The following is a 20,117-nucleotide window of genomic DNA, read 5'->3' as shown; positions in this document are numbered from 1 at the left end:
ATGTTATTTTCATTTTTTATGAAGCCAGGCTGCCAGCGACATTTTAATTTTATCTTGCAGGCTAAGCAAGGAAGGTTGGGCATTTGATCATTCAGGACAGACCAATGTTTTGTAATATGGAAGTAGAAGAACTGGAATGGCCTCAAGGGGTCCAAATCAAGGCCATAATTGTAAGGGGGAGGGGGATACAGAAATCAACCTACTGCAAAAATACACAAGGAATCCAAATCACAGTGCACTAGAAGCAGAAATCAGTTTGCTACGTATATATCATGAAAGAACCCAAGAATTCCCAACAACTCATTAGCTGAGCCAAATATTTGAGGAAACCACCAAAAGAGAAGTGCCAAAACAGGTGATAAATAGATAAAAACAACACTTAGACCAGGGGTCTGCAACCCACGGCTCCGGAGCCGCATGTGGCTCTTTTACACCTTTGCCGCGGCTCCGGGGCGGATACTAGCGAGGGGAGGAGGCACATTGTGCGCCCCAACACTCCCCACTGTGGTGGGCACTGTACTGGCTGTGACGTCGCATGGGGGCGCTGCGTGCGTTAGTCACGCACCGTCCCAACGTCACCTTCCCGCCCGCTGTCAGATCGCGGCTCTGGAGATATATTTGTTTTAAATGTCGCAATGGTTTTGCGGCTCTCAGGTTTTTTTCCTCAGAAACGGGTCCAAGTGGCTCTTTTTGTCTTAAAGGTTTCAGACCCCTGACTTAGACATTAGTCATGATACAAAATGACACTTAAACATCAACATCTAGAAATTAAGTAGATCAGGGTACCTTTAGCCAGCTACAAGATGAGGCGCCCAGCACAGAGGCTGTCCTGTCCCTACTCAGAAATAAATTCCTCTTGCCTTCCCTTCAGCAGGATTCTTTTCTAATCCAGACCCAAAAACTAACGTTAAACTGCTATTTCAAATGCTGGCTAATCTTAACACACTGTTAACTTTGGTGCTGATATATTTAAAAGCAGTTAAATGACAAAGCACAGAACTGGGGGAGCAAGAGTGAATATGCTCCCAGGGAAAAGCTGGTGAAGAGGGGAGTTGCATTTGGTCCCATGGCAGGCTCCCGGTGTCACTATCATTTGAAGCATGTGTTACCAGAAATAGCCCCACTTCCCTCAACCGAATAGTGGCACCCGATATATGAACTTTTCTCCCCGAAGGAGGATCAGATTATATCTGAATTTGATGCCACTATTTAATTAACTGGTTCCAAAAATGAAAATGTCTGCAATTCATATGCATCTTATTATATTTTTTATATATTTATTACGAACCAATTTAAGCTTCTCTTAGGAGGTGTGGTATAAAAATGTAAAATAATTAAAATAAAATAATCGGAGCTGGCAACATAAACAAATCCCCAAACACTGCATGTGCAGCCTCTATCTAAAATGGCAAACTGAGCATAAGTTATCTGGATGGATGTCAACTACCTAGTCCACTGCAAAGTATATTAGCATCATGTCCACTGAGCAAAAGATAATACTGTTTCTCTCTTCTCATATCCTCCCTTACTCCCTCTCCCAGCTCCATGACTCTTTCAATAGTCTCTGTATCACAAATCGGGTCCTCCCATAAAGAGGGCACGTATTGCGGTGAGACCAGGACAACCAACACCCTGTGTTGTGGGTGGGTACATTTGGTCAGCCACAACACCCAATTGGTAGGTCCCTCGAAGCTGGGTGCGATCTGGCCAATGGGACGCAGTCCAAATGGTTCGAGGGACCTATTTATGCCCAGGCACGTGGCCCAGAGCTTCCTCTTTCGGCTCGTGCATCGGAACACCCGCCCACCTCTCCCTATTTTTAGGGATTGTTGCGCTTGACCTTCCTATGCCGTCGTGTGTTGTCTGTCGTTGGGACAGGGGCATGGCAGGAATTTTCCCCACTTGGCTGATTGGCTGTTGCCATTTGGGTTTCGCCTACCGCGTAGCAAATCGTCACAACTTGTAAGGTTGCGGATAGGCTCTGGTTCAGGTGATAGGGATGGGAGAACGCTGTCACCATCCCTATGTGAAGGGTATTCCATTAAAGGAATCCAGGGACTCGATGGTTTTGTCAACCCCTGTGAGGGGGTTGTGCCCGTGCCTGAGTCCAGGGGGACATTTGGGTGGCGGAGTTAGCCCATTCCCGGCTTTCCGCTTATCCAGGTGTTCACCCTTGTCTGACCTGTGCTGGTGCCCTGGGTCAGCGCTACCTGCAAGGCAGGGAGCTAGTCGAACCAGAGTCTATGCAACCAGTCACTTTCTGTAATCAATAAAGTTGTGGCCTAAATTCTGCCAAAAACCAAACCAAAAATTTGAGTCAAGTGTGAATTTATTTAGGGGGGAGGTTTCTGGGTCTGAACACGCAATACCTAAAATGATCTGTATGTAGCCTGTGCAGTTAGACGGAAGTGATATAGAGGGCCAAATTTTAACTACAGCACTACTCACCAGAGTAGTCAATTATTATACAAAGGGACTGTAAAACAAAGCACTCATTGATCAGAGGTTAGCTAGCAAAGAATCCAATCTGTTAGCATTCTGTACTGAACTGTCAACTTTTACAGATCTAAGATGGATTTGGTTCAATTTCTGTCTCCCAAATTCTTAAAGGCATTGAAGTTCTGTTATTGTTGTTAATGTGTTTAGAGACTTCTATGTTCAGGGGGTTTGGCTTTTTAAACATGGGTGATTAAACTCGCAGCCCCGCCCCTTCCACACACCAGAGCAAATACAGGATTTTCATCTGGCAGTCTCAGTTCCACAGGATAGAGACTTATCTTATTATCCATGCACATTGGTGGTGCTGTATAAATAGCAATAATCTACAGAAATCTTCCTATTACTTACTGCTACCCTAGCCATTAAGTGTATATCACCTGATACTTCTGTCAGCTTGTCTGCAAAGTCAGGAAGCCTTACCTGATAAATTCAGGTGACCATATACTGTGACTTAAAAGCAAGCCATGCAGTGCCCCTGTCGCTCCGTACTATAAAATAACAGTTGTAACAATATGTTAAAGGTAAGTAAAAATGCATCAGTTTTAGACCCCTAAAAGCTGTAGCAGTTTGCAAGACTTTACCCTCTTCATCTCTACTACATTACATCCTTATTTCAGACATTGTGATATATCTGAATCTCATGATGTTTAGCTGGTAACATATCACAATGTTGAAAATCAGATGTCGCTCATATGGTCAGATGCCACATGACAAATATTCCATGTGGTTACATGCACTCTTAGTAAATTTACAAGTGGCCACGAGGTATTCTACTATGCTTTCATTTTAAGCCCTAGTGTTGGAGGGCAGTGCTTTTTAGCCACACAGCCTTGCCTTCCTTCGATTCACAATGGGGCAACCACTCTTTTTGACAAAACGGCACTTATGTAACACTACCTGCTTGCAAAATCCCTAGCTCCTTCCAGCTGTCACTTAAAACAGCTTTCTTTTATAAATTTGAGGGATGTTCAAAGACACAGTCTAAAATAAATATACCATATTTGTTTTAAAAAAATAAAACTGAAACTTTTATCTGTCCAAGGCCAGCCCAAATGCTGCTGATTTATCAGCAATCCCAAAGTGGGTTAGAGCCAACTCTAGAAAAGAAGTAGGCATATCATAAAATCCAAGTGTCACAGAGAACCGAACTCCCATATTTTAAAGCAGAGAACTTCCTTCAATTTAATAGCCAGCTTGAGGAAGAAATAGGGTTGAAGCCAAGAATTAAAGGTGTCCTAGATGACTACCTGCCACAGTTGCTATATTTCTGTAGTACTCCCATACACAGCTAAGCGAAAATGTGTTTTGCAAGAAATCAAAACGTGTCTCACAAAACAAGAGTATAAGGATACAACTACAAGTCGTTTCACAGGCCTTAATAAGGATATAACCAAACATGTGTGTTTCTTATATACTCTACTGATGACATTCATCCTGTTAAGAAACAATGCATTTCCACCCCCTATCACTACCATTTCTGGCCCATCTTTATTCCTGTATGAAGTACTTCAGGATATGAAGCTGAGTCACCCTCACAACTGCATTCTGTGATAATATTTATAAACATCATTACAATGCCTTTTGTTCCAAGGCGGTAATTTCCCTCAGTATATGCAATGGATATTCTGGATGGTTTTATAAATCGCACGCCACAAGATTAGTTTAGCAGAGGGGAAACAGCTTTTCAGGGACATTTATACCCCACTACAGTATCACACTGACAGCGCAACCTTTCAGTACAGATACAGGGAATAAGTTATTGAGATGTATATCACAACCAGTAAGTCTCTGGAACATGAGAGATTAGGGAAGCCAGTCACGCACAGGAGTGTATAGCTCAAAAGGAAAGACTATTCTTTGCTGCACTCCCAAGACTGCAGTGGAAATTATAAAACCAATGAATAAATTCAAAGAGTTCTGCAGTTCTGCCACAAACTGATGTCCCTGCTTAAGGGTGGCATATGCATTAAGGAGAGGGAGGTTACAGATTGGTTTACTTTAAGCCGTGGCTTTCGACTGATTTAAAATAATCACAACCTGTTGTGCTGGTGCAAAATCAAACCAATAGTATTGTGCTGGTGTGGCAAGATGATCCAGGTTATCCAGCCAGCATAGAAGCATTAATTTATTCTGCTACAGCAGCAACAAGTACCTCTGGCTGGTACATATGGCATAAAGGGTGTAATTATTTAACAACAGACTTTTTTTCCTTCAAAACATTAGCTGCAAGAAGCACTGTTGTCATCACAGAAAGGGTGGCTGAATCCATGTCTGCAAAATAGTCCACCTAACTGTTCTCTGTGCGATTGGTGGACCCACACAAATGATTACAAGGTGTAATTTGACAATGCAAGCAGTCCCCAAAAGAAACAGAGCATGCCAGGACTGACTCACTCGCCAAGCACAGAAATGTCATTGTGGTTGTGTCAGCATACTGCTGTTGCGACATGCCAAGTAACTGACCCCGTTTAAGGCACTTTGTTTCTTTATTAAAATCATATTCCACCCTTCACCCAAAGATCACATAGTATTCCAGAGGGTACCCAAGAGGTTTTGTATTATACCACATACACCATGGCAGTCATTTTGCAACCAGCATCCTTACAACTTTCTCAAAATTCCAGGTGTGCCCACTGGCCCTAAAATTTGATGACTCCTTATACTAAATTATTGAGAGATGATCAGTGAGGCAGAAAATAAAAGAAGTATTTACTCTGTACAGTTCCCAGAACCAGATGTCAGAATGTGAATTGTAGGAAAATGATAATGCCATTTAGCATCAAATTTTGTTTCTCTCTTAGCCACAATACAGTGGAACCTCGGGTTGCGAACGTGATCCGTGAGGGAGGCACGTTCGCAACCCGCAGCGCCGCGCCTGTGCACGTGTGTGACGCGATTTGGCGCTTCTGCGCATGCGCAAAGTGCGATTTAGTGTTTCTGTGCATGCACGAGCACCAAATCCCGGAAGTAACCCATTCCGGTACTTCCGGGTTTCGGCGCGTCCGTAACCTGAAAACGCGTAACCTGAAGCGTCTGTAACCCAAGGTACCACTTTACATCTTTTTTTTCAACTCTCACACCCTTGATATTCATTAGAGACATGCCATATTGTAGAGCACAATCATCATTCACAGCTATTCTGTTATATTATTCTATTATGCGTGCAACTTTTTTTGAGATCAGTGGACAACAAACAAATTTTTCATCATATTGCAAATTGAAGAACAAACACACTACAGCCAGCAGACTTAACAAGCTTTTCTTTTCTTTTTTTAAAAGCAAGGGAGCAGGCCATATTTAGCTGGTTTAAACATCAAATCATTCTTGTTTAACAAAGCTAAATTTCCCAACTCTCAAAAACAGGGGGTTGTACCCAATGCTGGGCCAGTGGGGACCCTGCAGGCACAACAGGTCTTTTGTTTTCTCTCTTTCTACAGTGCTCCCCCACCCCCAAAGCTGATTTTGAGGAGCCATGGGGGTCTGGAGGAGCAGAACAGAAGGAGCAATTTATGTGGCATGCACAGAAGTCCCCTTCACCAGTGGAGCTGCAGCATTGAGACAACCCAAGTTTTTTGTCCTAAAATTTATATCCTATTCAGGGTAAGTGATGCCACTAAGATTCCAATATTACTTTATGTCTGACCTCTATGACATTTACTTCAAAAAACTGTTTAGGGTCAAGACCGATGTGACATTTTCCTAGCGCTGGAAATTATTTGGATCCATGTTAACTACCCTGAAAAATGCCTCAGAACGCAGGGGGAAAGTGTTACATCTATTCCCGCCATATGCAAAATGTAACATATGTCTTTGTCTTAAAGTACTTCATCTGATATTGCTCTTATCAATATATGACGATCAAGAAAAGATTACTCCTGTCCTGCTTCCTCTCAAATAAGTACAGTCATACCTTGGGATAAATATGCTTCAGGATAAGTATTTTTGGGTTGCGCTCTGCGGTGACCTGGAAGTAACGGAGCGTGTTACTTCCGGGTTTCGCCACTCGTGCATGCACTCAAAATGACGTCACATGCATGCGCAGAAGCAGCGAAACGCAACCCGCACACACGCAGACGTGTCTTACGTTCTGTTCAGGATGTGAACGGGGCTCTGGAACGGATCCTGTTCGCATCCCGAGGTACCACTGTAACTGGTAATCATTTACTATATATATATATATATATATATATATATATATATATAGCACCTTAAATTTTCCAGGTCCATATCCAATATCCATATGCATATTGAAGCAAGCAGAGAACAAAAACAAGCACACCAAAAAGAACGCATGCATGTAGGACAACTGGATTACTAAAGCACGCCTAAAATGGCTACAAAGCTTGAAAGCAAGGAATGCCACATACTGCCAACAAACTAAATTGACAAGTTATGCCAGAATCACTTTCCACCCTGGAAGACATCATTTGCCCACCCCCTGCAATGTAGGAATATGCAGTTGCCCCATATGGGGATCAAGCTTGCAACCTTGGCGTTATCAGCACCATGCTTTAACCAACTGAGCTATCCTTCTGCCAATTCAAAAAATATAGGCCTTTCAACCACAGATACAACACTAAGGCTACAGCCAAAGCCACTGCCCACGAAGAAATCAATCACATTTGTAACAGCGGCTTGCAATTTGAAACGCTAAGTTCAGCTGTGTGTGACTCTAGTTTTTCTGCTGCCATGACTTCCAGTTAAAGTTACTGATGGACCAATTCCAGAAATAACAGTTGACAATGGGACACAGCCATTACTGCATCAGCTCAGAACGGCATATGAACAAGTAACGGTTTGTTACACGTACGTGGGGGTCTCAGATGTTCCAGACAGGAAACAACACACCTATGTAACATTCTGAAAGCACAATGGCTACCATGGAACCAGCTGTTGTTGCAGCCCTGGGGTAGGAAGCAGACGCAGTTCTTATGCCACTCAAGTGACAGATGAATGCACTTGCGTAAGCTTCATACATATAATAATATGACACCTATCAAGGACCAAAACAGGATGCACTTGCCCACTTACTGGTATATTGTGAATAGCCACTTGCAGGTATTCACTACAAGCCATCTGTTGAATATGTTCATCAGCTATAATTGGGGTCTCAAACACTCACTGCCTGTAAAGGCAAATATATGTTGATGTATTTATTCCAATGCATCTACTGTTAAATATATTTGAATAAATGCATCAACATATATTTGCCTTTACAGACTTAGCCCTTAGCTGTTTGCAGTACAGGTAGTACACCTATGGGCAGTTTCAACAGAGCACTATAGAAAAAGCAAGGTGGTTGTCACTTTCAAGGAATGAGCTCACTGAACACCAAAACCAAGAGTCGTGACTGTTGTTTTGCTGAGAAGCACAATGTTCTCTTCTCTAATGCACTCAGTATTGCATTTCCAAGAATGCTGGGCACTTTCAGATAATTTAGTCCGCAGTCTACATTTTCAAGCCGTATTTTTATCACAACATTCAAAGTTTTGGGTGCAACCCCAACCCCTGAGCAGCTCAGCCGGCAGCCCATACACAGCTCCAGTATGGCAGAAGGTGGGGAGCAGGGGGGGGACCCTTCTCTGCACCAGCTCCCAAGCCAACACAGCAAAGAGGCCCAGATCAGGCATACTGCAGATCCCCCACTAGAGGAGGCTGGCAGAGGTGGTCAAGCACAGGGTACTTTAACAACTCCATTCCAGGCAACCCCACCACCACCATGCTGAAGGAATCATGATTTTTTTGCCATCTGTCCACAATTTCTGATGAACGATTCAGACTGCAATTCAGACACCCCTAAAGTTAGACTTTATTATTTCAATTATTTAGATCAACCCTTTATGGTTCAACTAATCGCTCTGCAACCCAGCAAGACTATTTATTTATTCAGGCAATACGTATCATAAACTCCCTCTTCTTCTCTCATCAACCCTTTTGATGAACTGATCCACTTTGGACATTTGGTTCTTATCTGAAAATTCCTTCTTGTTATTCCAAAAAATGTATATTCTAAACCACCTCCATACATCCCATTGGAAAGCATGCCTTCAGAAAGCACAGCAAAGCAATAGTGCAAGGTAGCCTTAAAGGAAGGATAAGCAATTTTTTGCACTGTCTTGCACATATTTGCTCCAGGTGGAGAGTTGTAAAGCTTGGCGGGGCAATCTTATCCCTTCAGTTTTCATATTTCAGTGTGAACTGCACCAAACAAATTGTATTTGCAATGCAAAAGTAGAAGCTAAGATGAATTTCTAGAAAACATCGCTACAGAATGCAAGACACCAAATCATCTATTCCCCCATATTCTATTCAAAGTGTAACAGGAAAGCACACAGCTTCTCTTGTGGAGCAGTCAAAACAGAAAACATGCAGTGCCATCAAATTATTGAGTATGTGCATAAGGAATATCATTCATATCAACCATTTATTAATCTGATGAAATGGGTTATTGCTTACAAGAGTGCAAAAGAATAGTCTGTCTATAAATTACAGTTATAACTAACCCAAATACTTATTTTTAAAATGGCCATGTGAAAAGTTAATGAGCAAGGCATTTTTTTCATATGGTAAAATGTGTGAACGCTCCCCCATATGGTAAATATTTTTTTCACTATATAAATGATACTGAAGGAACAAAGCCATTTTTCAGGATTTTGTCATTCACATCAGATCATTCATTAATAGCTTACCAGCCATACCAGCAAAGGAAATACTCTTTCAAGAGTTGTTAAGTGTCTGTACAAGAGTGCAGAAAGTAACCTTAGTTGGACTACTTAATCAGAAAAAATATCTATATGCCTAATAAGATAAAAAACTTTTAAAAACTAAACTATAAAATACAGTATAACTAACTAAATTATATACATAAGTAGGCTTGCTGAAAAAAGTTTTGAGAATTTATATAACAAAATAAAGCCAGGGTCAAGACATACCTTACTATATCTTAAATTCTCCCTAACACATGTTTAAATAGTATCATAGAAATTGTACCATAAAAGCAATCACAGGCTATAGACCTTGGAAAGGACCACATCTAGATTAGCTAAATCCCATTATGCACAGGACTTGAAGATACCTGTAATTAGAGCCTATCAAGTCAAAACCCTACAATTAGGATCTACAATAGATCAAGATGATAATATATAGGCTATGGAAGACCTGCCAGGTCAAAGGAGGCAAATCTAAAACCAGAAACAGGAGCAGAACGTTTTCCAATAGCATCAATTACAGAGCTATCCATAGCACAGCAGGGTATCTAATCTCCTTGTACAAAACTGCATCCCAAGTAGCAGTATATCACTCTTCACACAACTCCTTTATTGCATTACTTATTGAAATTTGCATTTCCAACCAGGGGACTGAACAAAAAAAAGATACAAGGATACTCATGTGCTTGTGCATAAACAAAAATACTCTGTTCACAAGCCAGCAATAGGGGCCTTTAAATATTACCCTAAGTACACAGCAGAACCTATGCACCTGGGATCTTTTCAAATGGCTCACCTGCATGAGTGAGGACAAATATGAAAAACTGACAGACCCTCTTCCTGGCAGATGATGATTCTACAATCAGGAACCATGCAAATAGCCCCCTAACTGCACAGGAGCCACTCAAAGAAAGACAGCAGGCACACAGGGAATTTCTACGCAAGTTATTTTATTAGCTGACCTCACAGAGATGTATTTTTAATGAAAGGAGACTTAAACCTCGGTCAACTCCAGGTGTACTTAACATCCACAATACACTGAGTATCATCTTCAACACATTAATTCTAAGCATTTTGAGTGTTCCAGCACTTCTTGTGCATTATCTGTCACGTAACCCTCCAACAAGCCTGTAAGGGAGAAAAGGAACGCTACAAACCTGATGTACCGTCTCCCATGTTTATTTCTTTTAAAAAACAAGCCAAATACCACCTTTTGAGAGTGTGATCAGGACAGAAGGAGGTGCTTAACCTTTTTGTTTCCTGACATGCATCTGCTCAAAATCCTCCCTTACTAGGTCTGCGACAGTATAATAAAATTCATTGTTTTCGCTTTTCAAAATCCCCCACCGCCACTTTCCCACTAACAGGAGAAATTATACAGGGTCCATAATCGTTTTCCGTCCAGAGAAAAAAGCAACATGGGGGGGCTTAAGTAATTTCTCCTCTCCTGACCGGCAATTTGAGTGCAAAAGCAGCAATCTGAGCATCAAGATTTAATCATGGTTTGCCTAAAGTAACTAGTGGATTAGCCAGTAGAATTTTGGCTAAGGTTCAGTTTTGAACTGAGGGCTTTTTAGTGCACACTCACAGCCATTACCCTCCAGCTGCTCACACGTATGAACATCACAAGGACCCTGCCAGGGTAAAGTAAGTTTGTTTGTTGGTGGGGTGAAATGGATTTAGGGTAGATAAAGAAGAGGCAATGCTCTCCCACAAAAAAATATAGTTTGTATGAAAGTGGTGTGCTCTCACACAGGAGAATGCCTCTTCTGAGATAGCACCAACTGTGCCACATGTATGTATAATTTAAAAACAAATAATGCTTTTTGTCACTCACAGCTATTCTTTTAATCAAATGCAGATTTAATTGATAGAATCAACTGAGATTTCATTACTCTATAGTGACAGACTTAATACTAATCGATACATCCACTGCCAGACTATACAGGATGAAATGCTGTCTACATGTCCAACAAGTAGGGGGGGTTGGGGGGGTGTCAGTCGATTCAGCTGGGTTACCTAGGAACAGCAAACAAGGATTCCCCTAGGTTCGGCGCAGTGCACAAGAGTCGGCTGGGAGAGCCAGGGCTAAAACAAGCCAACTGAGCATCAAGTTCCCACTCTCTCTTCTTAAAGACGCACAAAGAATCTTGCAAGTTAGTGGGACAGGAAGCTTCGGAGAATGGGGTGCACAGACCTCGACCCGCTTCATCGGAAAGAAAAGAGAGGCAAGCCTAAAACTAGGGAAAGGGCACAGAGACGCCGCTGGATCAAAATAAAGACCGTGGCTTTACAGAGAACCAGGCTCAGGGGGTGGAGAAAAGCAGAAAGGGGCGGAATTGCCAACAACGGGACCGAGGGATCTCAATAGTTTTGCCCGGAGATCAGCTCTCCAGAAAGGGCGGGTGCGAGGGAGAGGGGGGGGAGGGAGTCCCCGGGAGGCAGCCAAGGGGCAGGAAAACACAAGCCGCTCCTTCAAGAGGAAACGCGCCTTGCAATGTGGATGAGAGAGAGAGAGAGGCGACCGCCCGTGCGCACCCCACCCTTCCCCGCGCGGGCCTTTCTTCCGAGGAATCGGCTCTGTCCCCTCCGACGTTGCTCATGGCAAGAATGCCAGACTCTGCGGGGCAGCCCGCGGAGACAATGAACCCAAGGCGGGCGAGGGAAACCAGTGTGTGGCGGGGGCACCCAGGCAAGGAGGAGGACCACGACAGCTTTTGTACTGTGCTTTTATTTGTTGCCGCTCTTGAAGGCCAAGCGGAGCCCCAGCAGTTTCTCGCCAGCCGAACTACCAAACTTGGCCGGGAAGTTCGCAGCGCCCGGCAAGGAGAAGCGCAACAAGCGGGAAGAGCCCAGGGGAAAAGCCCGAGGAGGAGGACGGAGAAAGAGAAAACGCTCACCCACGCCGTATTTCTCCTCCCGCTTGGTGGGCACCCAGCGCGTCATGGCGCACGGGAGCCCGAGCCTGCCCGCCGTCGGGGGAAGCCGGCGCACGAAGGCAGGGATGCGCCCAGCGGCGAGTCTAGCGAGCCGCCATTTTCCAGCCTTGGCCGCGGCCGCAACGGGACAAGGAGGAGGAGGAGGAGGAAAAAGTTTGCAGGCGAGGGAGAAGTCATGTGGTACAGGCGGAGTCAGGGGGTTGGAGGCCCTCCCCGTCCCTGGCCGGTAGGAAACCCAGGCTTGGCTTCACTCGACTTCCTCCGGCGGCCGCCTCCGAAGCGAGCCCGCGCATACGGCGCCCCGCGCCTAAGTTTAGCCCGAAGTCAGTCCCACTAAGCTCAGCAAAGGAACTTGACTCATATGCAAGCCGACGTGGGTGAGTTTACATAATTGGCAGGGGCGCCGCTTCCAGTAAAACTAAAAACAAAACCCGACCAATAAAGTATTTACTGTACAAGGAGTTTATCTGGAAAGGCGGGATTTGGGACAGTTTTGCCGTTTTTCACTCCTAATCCGGGTAATGCTGTCCAACACGTGCTCTGGCATCATTGGCTCAACGTGGAGCTTTGCTTCTGAGTAAAAGTGTTTTGACCCTTAAGAGACTTGCAACTGCAGCTGTCAAGGTTCTAGCCCTTGGGGAGGAGAGACCACGAGCAGGAATATCTACAAGTTGCCTCCCGCCACCTCCTGTCAATGCACCCAACACCCCGCTCCCCGACATTTACCGAGGGAAAGACTGATGAGCGGGCACTGTTGGGTACTGCTGCCCAATGGCACTCTTGAGTCAGCGCATCCAACACTGGCTCCAGCTGGCCTCGCCCCTAGGCTGTGAGGAGAATGTGCACAGTTGACACTGCTTCCGAAAGCACCCAGTGTCTTCACGGGAAGTCAGGGGAGGAGCATGCACTGTTGGTCAGTACTGCCTGAAAGCAGGACCCACAGGATACATCAGCAACCAAATCTTCCCTCCCACAACAAAGGCAAGGAAGGGGAAGGGATTATGTTGTGTGGCTAAAACTGTTCAGCCACACAGCTGCAAAACTATCATCGACCCTTCCTCCCAACTTCAGAGCTGGCCAGAGATCACACTGCAGCTGGTTAAGTTAACTGAATTTATGTATTGTTTCCAGCAACAAGTCCCAAAGCAACTTACAACAATAAATATACATAAGCATATCGAAAACAGTAAAATCATTTAGTCACTGGTGCTGCCCAAATGCCGCGGAAAACAACATCATTGCATGATGCTGAAACAATGACAACGTTGTTGCCAGGTGGGCCGCTATGGGGAGAGCATTCCATAAATGGGGCTGTTACATAGAAGGCCTTTTCTCTAGTCACCACCCTCCAGGCCTCACTTGGAGGTGGCACTATCTCAGGGTGTGTGGGCAGCTTCCTATGGGGTAGCTTTAGCTATAGGGGTCCTGAGCCATATAAGGCTTTAAAGGACAAAACCAGAACTTTTAATTGGACCCCAAAACAAATTGGGAGCTAGTGCAGTGGGGCCAGAACCAGGGTTATATGTCCATAGGGTTGGGCGATACCTGATTTTCAACATCACAATATATTACCAGCTAAATATCATGATATATATCTGTGGCAGCAGAGGGCCTTGCCATACCTCCCCACAGCAGCAGAAGGTGTGCCATGCTTCCTTACAGCAGCAGAGCTGTAGTTTGTTGGTTCTTAACCGGTCCATCTCTGAGGCCAGGCACCAAGCTTCAGAATTGGAAATACCATATTTTTCGCTCCATAAAACACTTTTTTCTTCCTAAAAAATAAGAGGAAATGTCTGTGTGTCTTATGGAGCGAATGCATGCTCTCTGGAGCCGAATTGCCCAGGGGCAGAAAGCAGATCATGCTTTTTTTTTTTATGAAAGAGGGAAGTGGGTGTTGAAACAAAGCCACTTATTGCAAGCAATCGGAAGTGAGATAAGGGACGCTAGCAATAAAGGAGGCTGCCTGGGAGGGGGGAGGTAAAGACAGCAAACTTGCAAGAAGAGGAGACAGGAAGACTAAAGCAACGATGAGAGAAATTAGAAGAAAAGGAGGAGCAAAAAACTGCTCCAGCTAAGGAAAAGACACTTAAGGCAAACAAGAGGGAAGGAAGTGTTGAAAGGAAGCAGCTGATCGGTGGGATCGGGAGAGAGATAAGGGACGCTAGCGATAAAGGAGGCTGCCTAGGAGGGGGGAGGTAAAAGCCCATGGATCCTCAGGATTTTTACATTGGATCACCCCAAATTCACCATCAGATCACACAGCATGTCCATGGCTACAGCCTGCACCAAAAAAATCACGCACCCACTCTTTCCTGGAGCTGCAATGGAGCAAAAATGTGGTTACAAAGCATGGATCCACATGGATCCTCAGGATTTTTGCACTGGGCTACCCCAAACTCACCATCAAATCACATGTCTGTGGCCACAGCATGAACCACAAAAATCATACATCCACGGTTTTGTTCAGAATATTTTTTTTCTTGTTTTCCTCCTCTAAAAACTAGGTGCGTCTTATGGTCAGGTGCTTCTTATGGAGCGAAAAATACGGAAAGTGATACCAGTTGTCATGTTTGCAAAAAGGTCAGCAGGAGCAGTATTCCATGGCAAGTATATTTCTACCTTTCCAAGAATTTCTGCTGCTGTCTTCCCAATGTAGCCATATAGCAGTCTTCAACATTTTCTGACCCAGAACCCACATTAAACTGTACTCTGTAATATAGTAGAGCTATACAGCAAATATGTGGAAGAAAGGTATACTCCTTCTTGCAAAAACTAAAAGAGGAAAGAAAATATCCTGAGGAACACATAAGATTTTCTAGGAAATAAAGCTATTTTTATAGCACCTTTGGATACAAGTCCTTTCTTGTATTGGCACTGGTTTGTTGCAGTCCTAAGGCCTGGCAGATTATAAATGAGACTGGAGTTCCATCACTACTGCAGAAGAAACAGAAGGGAAATATGGAGCCATTTGCCAAATGCCAATCTGACCTTTTCCTTAACTAAAACAAAGACTTGAAAAGTAAAACTGCAAGAATAAATTCTAGGGAGTGGGGTGGAGAGGCATAAGCGCCTTGTTGTCAAAGGGCTTTCAAAGCAGAAGCTTGAGCCACGCTACAGTTTTTCAGTCTATTTGTAGAGTTCACAGCTATATCATATTATTTACAATACTGTAAATCATATTGAGACTACTTCGAGCAGCAGGCAGTATTGTCAGCTGAGCAGGGTGGAGTCACATTGCTTACCTGACTTCCCAGTACAGAGGTCACTGCTGGTTAGGCGGTGGGGAAATTGGCATGGTGTACGTGCAGCAGTAGTAGCCCTGGATTGGCTCCGCTGCCGCCCCCTGACCCTCTCCCTTTCAGTTACTGGGAGCAACTTGTGTGTTGAGAAGCCATGTAAACAACGCTACTCTGCCCTCCTGATCACTGCTAGTAACAGGCACATGAAATGTCCTGCAGATCCGAAGGAGAGCTCACAGGAGTTCCGATATGCAGGAATTCCAAAGAAAGGTGCCCAAACCGCCAGAGTGGTCAGGTCTAACAATTTAGTAAAGAAAGGTACAGTACAAACTTACAGCAAAGGTCTAATGGCTCCCTTCTTGCCCCTGCTCACAGCCTATCGTGGGTCAGACACCACAACAAGGAACTGGCTTGTCCACACCTAAGTAAAGATACACACATTCTTTATAGGCCCAGGCAGACCACATCACATGGGAACACAGGGGGCTGGTATTAACCATTACCTCCCACTCTAGCTATGCTTGGGACCTGTGGATACATCAAAGCATGTGAAACACATATGAGCTCAGTGCTACCTATTAGGCAGAGGTCATCTTGAGCCCTGCAAGCAGGGCTTTCAGAAGAGCTCACCTTTTCGGGTCAACACAGCACCTAACAAGTTAAATATATGATAATGATGCTGAAGCTACAATCTTTTAATTACATCTGGGTTTTCACATACATCAGTTGGACAATCAGTTATTAGATACAGGAAAACAGGCGTGATGGAGTCTGATAATGCAATTAACGCCAAATGCAGGCCTTCTGTTATACCTTTTATACTGCTTATTTTTCCTTGGTGTCCCGATTCATGCCTGTATGACAACGGTATCCAGGTCTCTCCCAGTTCTTTATCACATTACATTACGGTATATCTGCCAAAGAACAGACTAAGATTCCTACTCCTGTTAACAAACGAACCTTTGAATTCAAAGACCATTGTGATGTGCTGACTTGATCTACACATCGGCATTTTTGCCTTGGGGTTGGGAGATCAAAAGTCTTTTATCCTCAGTCTTCATGGCTCATCATCTACTGTATTTAAGTGATTTCAGTCCTTAAAAGACAACTTGTAGATGAGAACAGAAACTTTGATCTAAAGTGTTCATCTTTCATTTTCTCTAATTTTTGAAAACTCTTGAAAATGAAACAAGTGCTCAAATCACCAGTGTGAAAGGGAAAATTCAAAGCTTTTCTATTGTGACTTCTAGGAACCTGAAGTTAAGCAGAATTGGCATTTACCTAAGCAGTTAACTGGCAGTCACAGACTTTTTTCTTTATCTCAGAAGATTCTCAAAGCAACCACCAACTTGTAGGACAAATACTCATCTGTACTGTACTGCCCTTTGTACTTTCCAAGTGTCCTAACCTCTGGTGTCTGACTTCGCCTCTTTGAGGAAGAAGGCAGTGGACATGGAGAAAGAATCAAAGGGTAAGAGGGCCCAGAGCTGGTCACAGTGGTCCCTGCTAGACCAGAAGCTCCAGTACTGTACAGTAGGAGGACATGTGACCAACACCTTTCCATCCTGAAATGGCCCACCCACGATGGCTGTGTTTTACCTTCTCTTGGAGGCAGTACAATCTTCACACTGCTGCTATATAGAGGCATACTCAGAGGTTCTGATTGTAGGCTTCTCAGAGGCATCTGGTTGGCCACTGGGAGAACAGGATACTGTAGTAGGTGGGCCTTCTTTGGTCTGGCCCAGCAGGGTCTTCTTATGAGGAAGTTCACTTACTGGCAGGTGTGGGTAGAGCTAACAACCTATACTCACTTGCTTAGCTCTTTCTGCATCCTGAGCTTTATATCGAACTATGTGTCTAGAACACTCTGCTCGCTTTGTCTACTAGAGCTATCACCTGGAGCAGAATACACAAGTCATCTTGCAGTGATGATAAGAATCCAGGAAGGTAAGGAGAAATAAACACAACAGACTTCAGAACTCATAAGTCATATGAGGGCAATGGTTTCCACTAGCTTCTGACTAACTCTTCTCATATTGTTTTTACTTCTCACTTTCCTGGATTCTTATTATCACTCCTTAGATATCATTTGTTCTTCACTCCTCAAGACTTCTGAGTTCTGCTCCTTTCATAGTGCAGCATCAGTGACAAGCAGGCCAAACACCCAACTTCTGCCATTCATCTTGCATACCCCAAAAAACAATTTCATGCTTTTCACTCAAGAAAGAGGCATAAAGGCAATTGTGGGGGCTTTTCTTGTATTCAGTGTTTGTTCTGGCTCTGTGGATAACACTATTCTGTTCACATTTTTTTAACTACTAATACCAATCCTGACTCTAAATACACTATTTCATTATGTCCTCTGTCATCAGTAACAACGGAATCAAATAAACTCTTATAAAACTCACATTGATGTGTGGTTAATTTCTGCATCAAAACCCATGAACAGAAAATTGCTAGTATTGTGGCAAAGTTCCATTTCCCTCCCCCCCCCCATTGTCATTGCCTTTATTTTTCTAAATAAATCAAAGTCACATGAAAATTAAAACACACTTGTTTCTGTGGCTCAGTGGTCTTAGGTATAGTGGTACCTCAGGTTAAGTACTTAATTCGTTCCGGAGGTCCGTACTTAACCTGAAAGTGTTCTTAACCTGAAGCACCACTTTAGCTAATGGGGCCTTCCGCTGCTGCCACGCCACCGGAGCACGATTTCTGTTCTCATCCTGAAGCAAAGTTCTTAACCCAAGGTACTATTTCTGAGTTTGTAACCTGAAGTGTATGTAACCCGAGGTACCACTGTATTCTCATGACACCAATCAGCCTGAGGAAATCTGAAATATACTGTATAGATAACTAGGATAGGACTGCCATATTTCTGGATTTTCCCGGACATGACCAGAATTTTAAAGGCGGAATTGACATCTGGAAATTCTGAAAGGCGGTACTTTGTCCTGGATCTTAGAGAAGTCAACCAAAAAAAAAATCACGGTTTCAGAATCACGTCAGCAACTTTGGAGTTTGTCTAAAAAAAATCTCAACAACTTTTGGGTTTTCCTAAAAAAATATGGCAACCCTAAACTAGGAACTCTGAAAAATGTGACTGGAGCTAAGTGGTGAACAGTGTGCCCCAGAATTAGCACAGAATTTAAATTATGATAGCAAATATTATATTCTGAGTCCACAAATTTTCACGCAGCACTTTCTACCATCCATGGGCACTGAATAAAAGAGCATCTGTAAGGGAGGGGGACTTTGCAGTTTGACATTACTTTGAAACTGAAAGAATAAAAGCTTCCTTAGACTCCAGCAGTCAAGAAAGATTAGGTAACCTTGGGAAACCAATAATATATATTTTTTCCCCTTCAGACTGTGAAATATATTAGTAGATTTTACACAGTGCATTTCTACAAGTAATGTCATTTGCATTATTCTGTTCCACTGCTGGGTAACAACTAGAACAAGATTAAAATAATTTATTCTAATCATACAAACTTCAAAAAAGAACTGAAAAGCAGGCCTGTCTATAGTATCTGCATATTGTATCTCTGCCTCATTTGTTTGGAATTACAAGCCATTTATTAATGTGCTACATGAAATTAAGGGTCATCTCTCTAGAACTACATAACATCATTTTAAATATTAAATTAAATCCACCCCCACTACTTGCCACCATCAGTATTTGAAATGCCTGGTCATGCAATTGGAAATATATTTGTAATGGGGTGAACTGAGAGTGTCAATCTGAGTTGAAAAATCTTTGTAATAAACACAGGAGAGATGCCATATGAATGTTGGGAAATAATCAAGTTATTTTGTTGTAATAAGCAGAACTATACAAAATACACACTTTTAACTGTCTGATCCAACTCTCCTGTGCCTAATAATTTGCTTTTCCAATTATTTTCAGCTTGGATTTGATACATGGAGAGATCAAGTGTGCTGTGAAACCATAAATTACGTTCTGCTGGAGAACATATGAAGAGCCCTACTGGATCAGATCAAAGACCATCCTGTTCTCACTATGGCCAACTAGTTGCCTTTGGGAAGCCTGCAAGCAAGAACATGAGCACAACAGCACATTTATCCACTGCTGTTTTTCAACAAATGGTATTCAGAGGCATGCTGGAAGGAGTTCATAGCTCTCTTGGCTAGTAGCCTTTGACAGCCTTATCCTCAATGACGTGTCCAATCCCTTTTTAAAGACTTCTGAGTTTGTAGCCATCACTACACCTTGTGTAAGTGAATACTGTAGTTTAATTATGTACTGAGTGAAGCCATACCTCCTTCTGAATCTTCCCACCTTTGGTTTCATGGCTGACCCCTGGTTCTGGAATTATGAGAGAGGAAGAAAAGCTTCTCACACTCCACTTTCTCTGTGCCAGGCATAATCTAATACACCTTTTGTCACGTATACAATCTTACATGTAATCCTTCCTTCAATAAAATATTTTTTTAAATTTCCATCTCATCCAGCATACATTCTACCAATCCCACTTCACTTGGTAAGGTCAAGACTCTGGACTGGGTGCTATGAAGCCAGGGTCTTTGTGCAGTTCTTAATCTCTTTCACTGCAAACCTAATTATAATTACCTGGAAATTGTCTTAAATTAATGGGACTGACTTCTGAATGTATGGAAAAGAAACTCATAAACAGACCTGGTGATCATAGTGTGAGAGTCTTTAATGCAGAATGTGTGGGAAAAGGTGATGTTATCAAGAATTAAGTATCGCT

The 20,117-nt window shown here is 43.2% G+C and overlaps 1 protein-coding gene across 3 annotated transcripts in view; it reads right to left on the bottom strand.

Annotated features, from left to right (window-relative positions):
* Positions 1-12,242, bottom strand: part of DOCK1 (dedicator of cytokinesis 1) — a 359,595-nt gene extending 347,353 nt beyond the window's left edge. For all 3 annotated transcript variants that reach the window (XM_077930360.1, XM_028729952.2, XM_077930363.1), the window contains exon 1: positions 12,107-12,242. In XM_077930360.1, coding sequence (XP_077786486.1) covers positions 12,107-12,152 — 46 coding nt within the window. In that variant the 5' untranslated portion in view covers positions 12,153-12,242. The remainder of the gene's footprint in view (positions 1-12,106) is intronic.
* Between the last annotated feature and the right edge of the window lie 7,875 nt (positions 12,243-20,117).

The sequence above is a fragment of the Podarcis muralis genome, chromosome 6 (genome assembly GCF_964188315.1).
Source record: "Podarcis muralis chromosome 6, rPodMur119.hap1.1, whole genome shotgun sequence".
In the NCBI taxonomy this organism is placed as follows: Eukaryota; Metazoa; Chordata; class Lepidosauria; order Squamata; family Lacertidae; genus Podarcis; species Podarcis muralis.
Note: the sequence above shows the minus strand (reverse complement) of the source record. Positions and strands in the feature narration are given on the sequence as shown.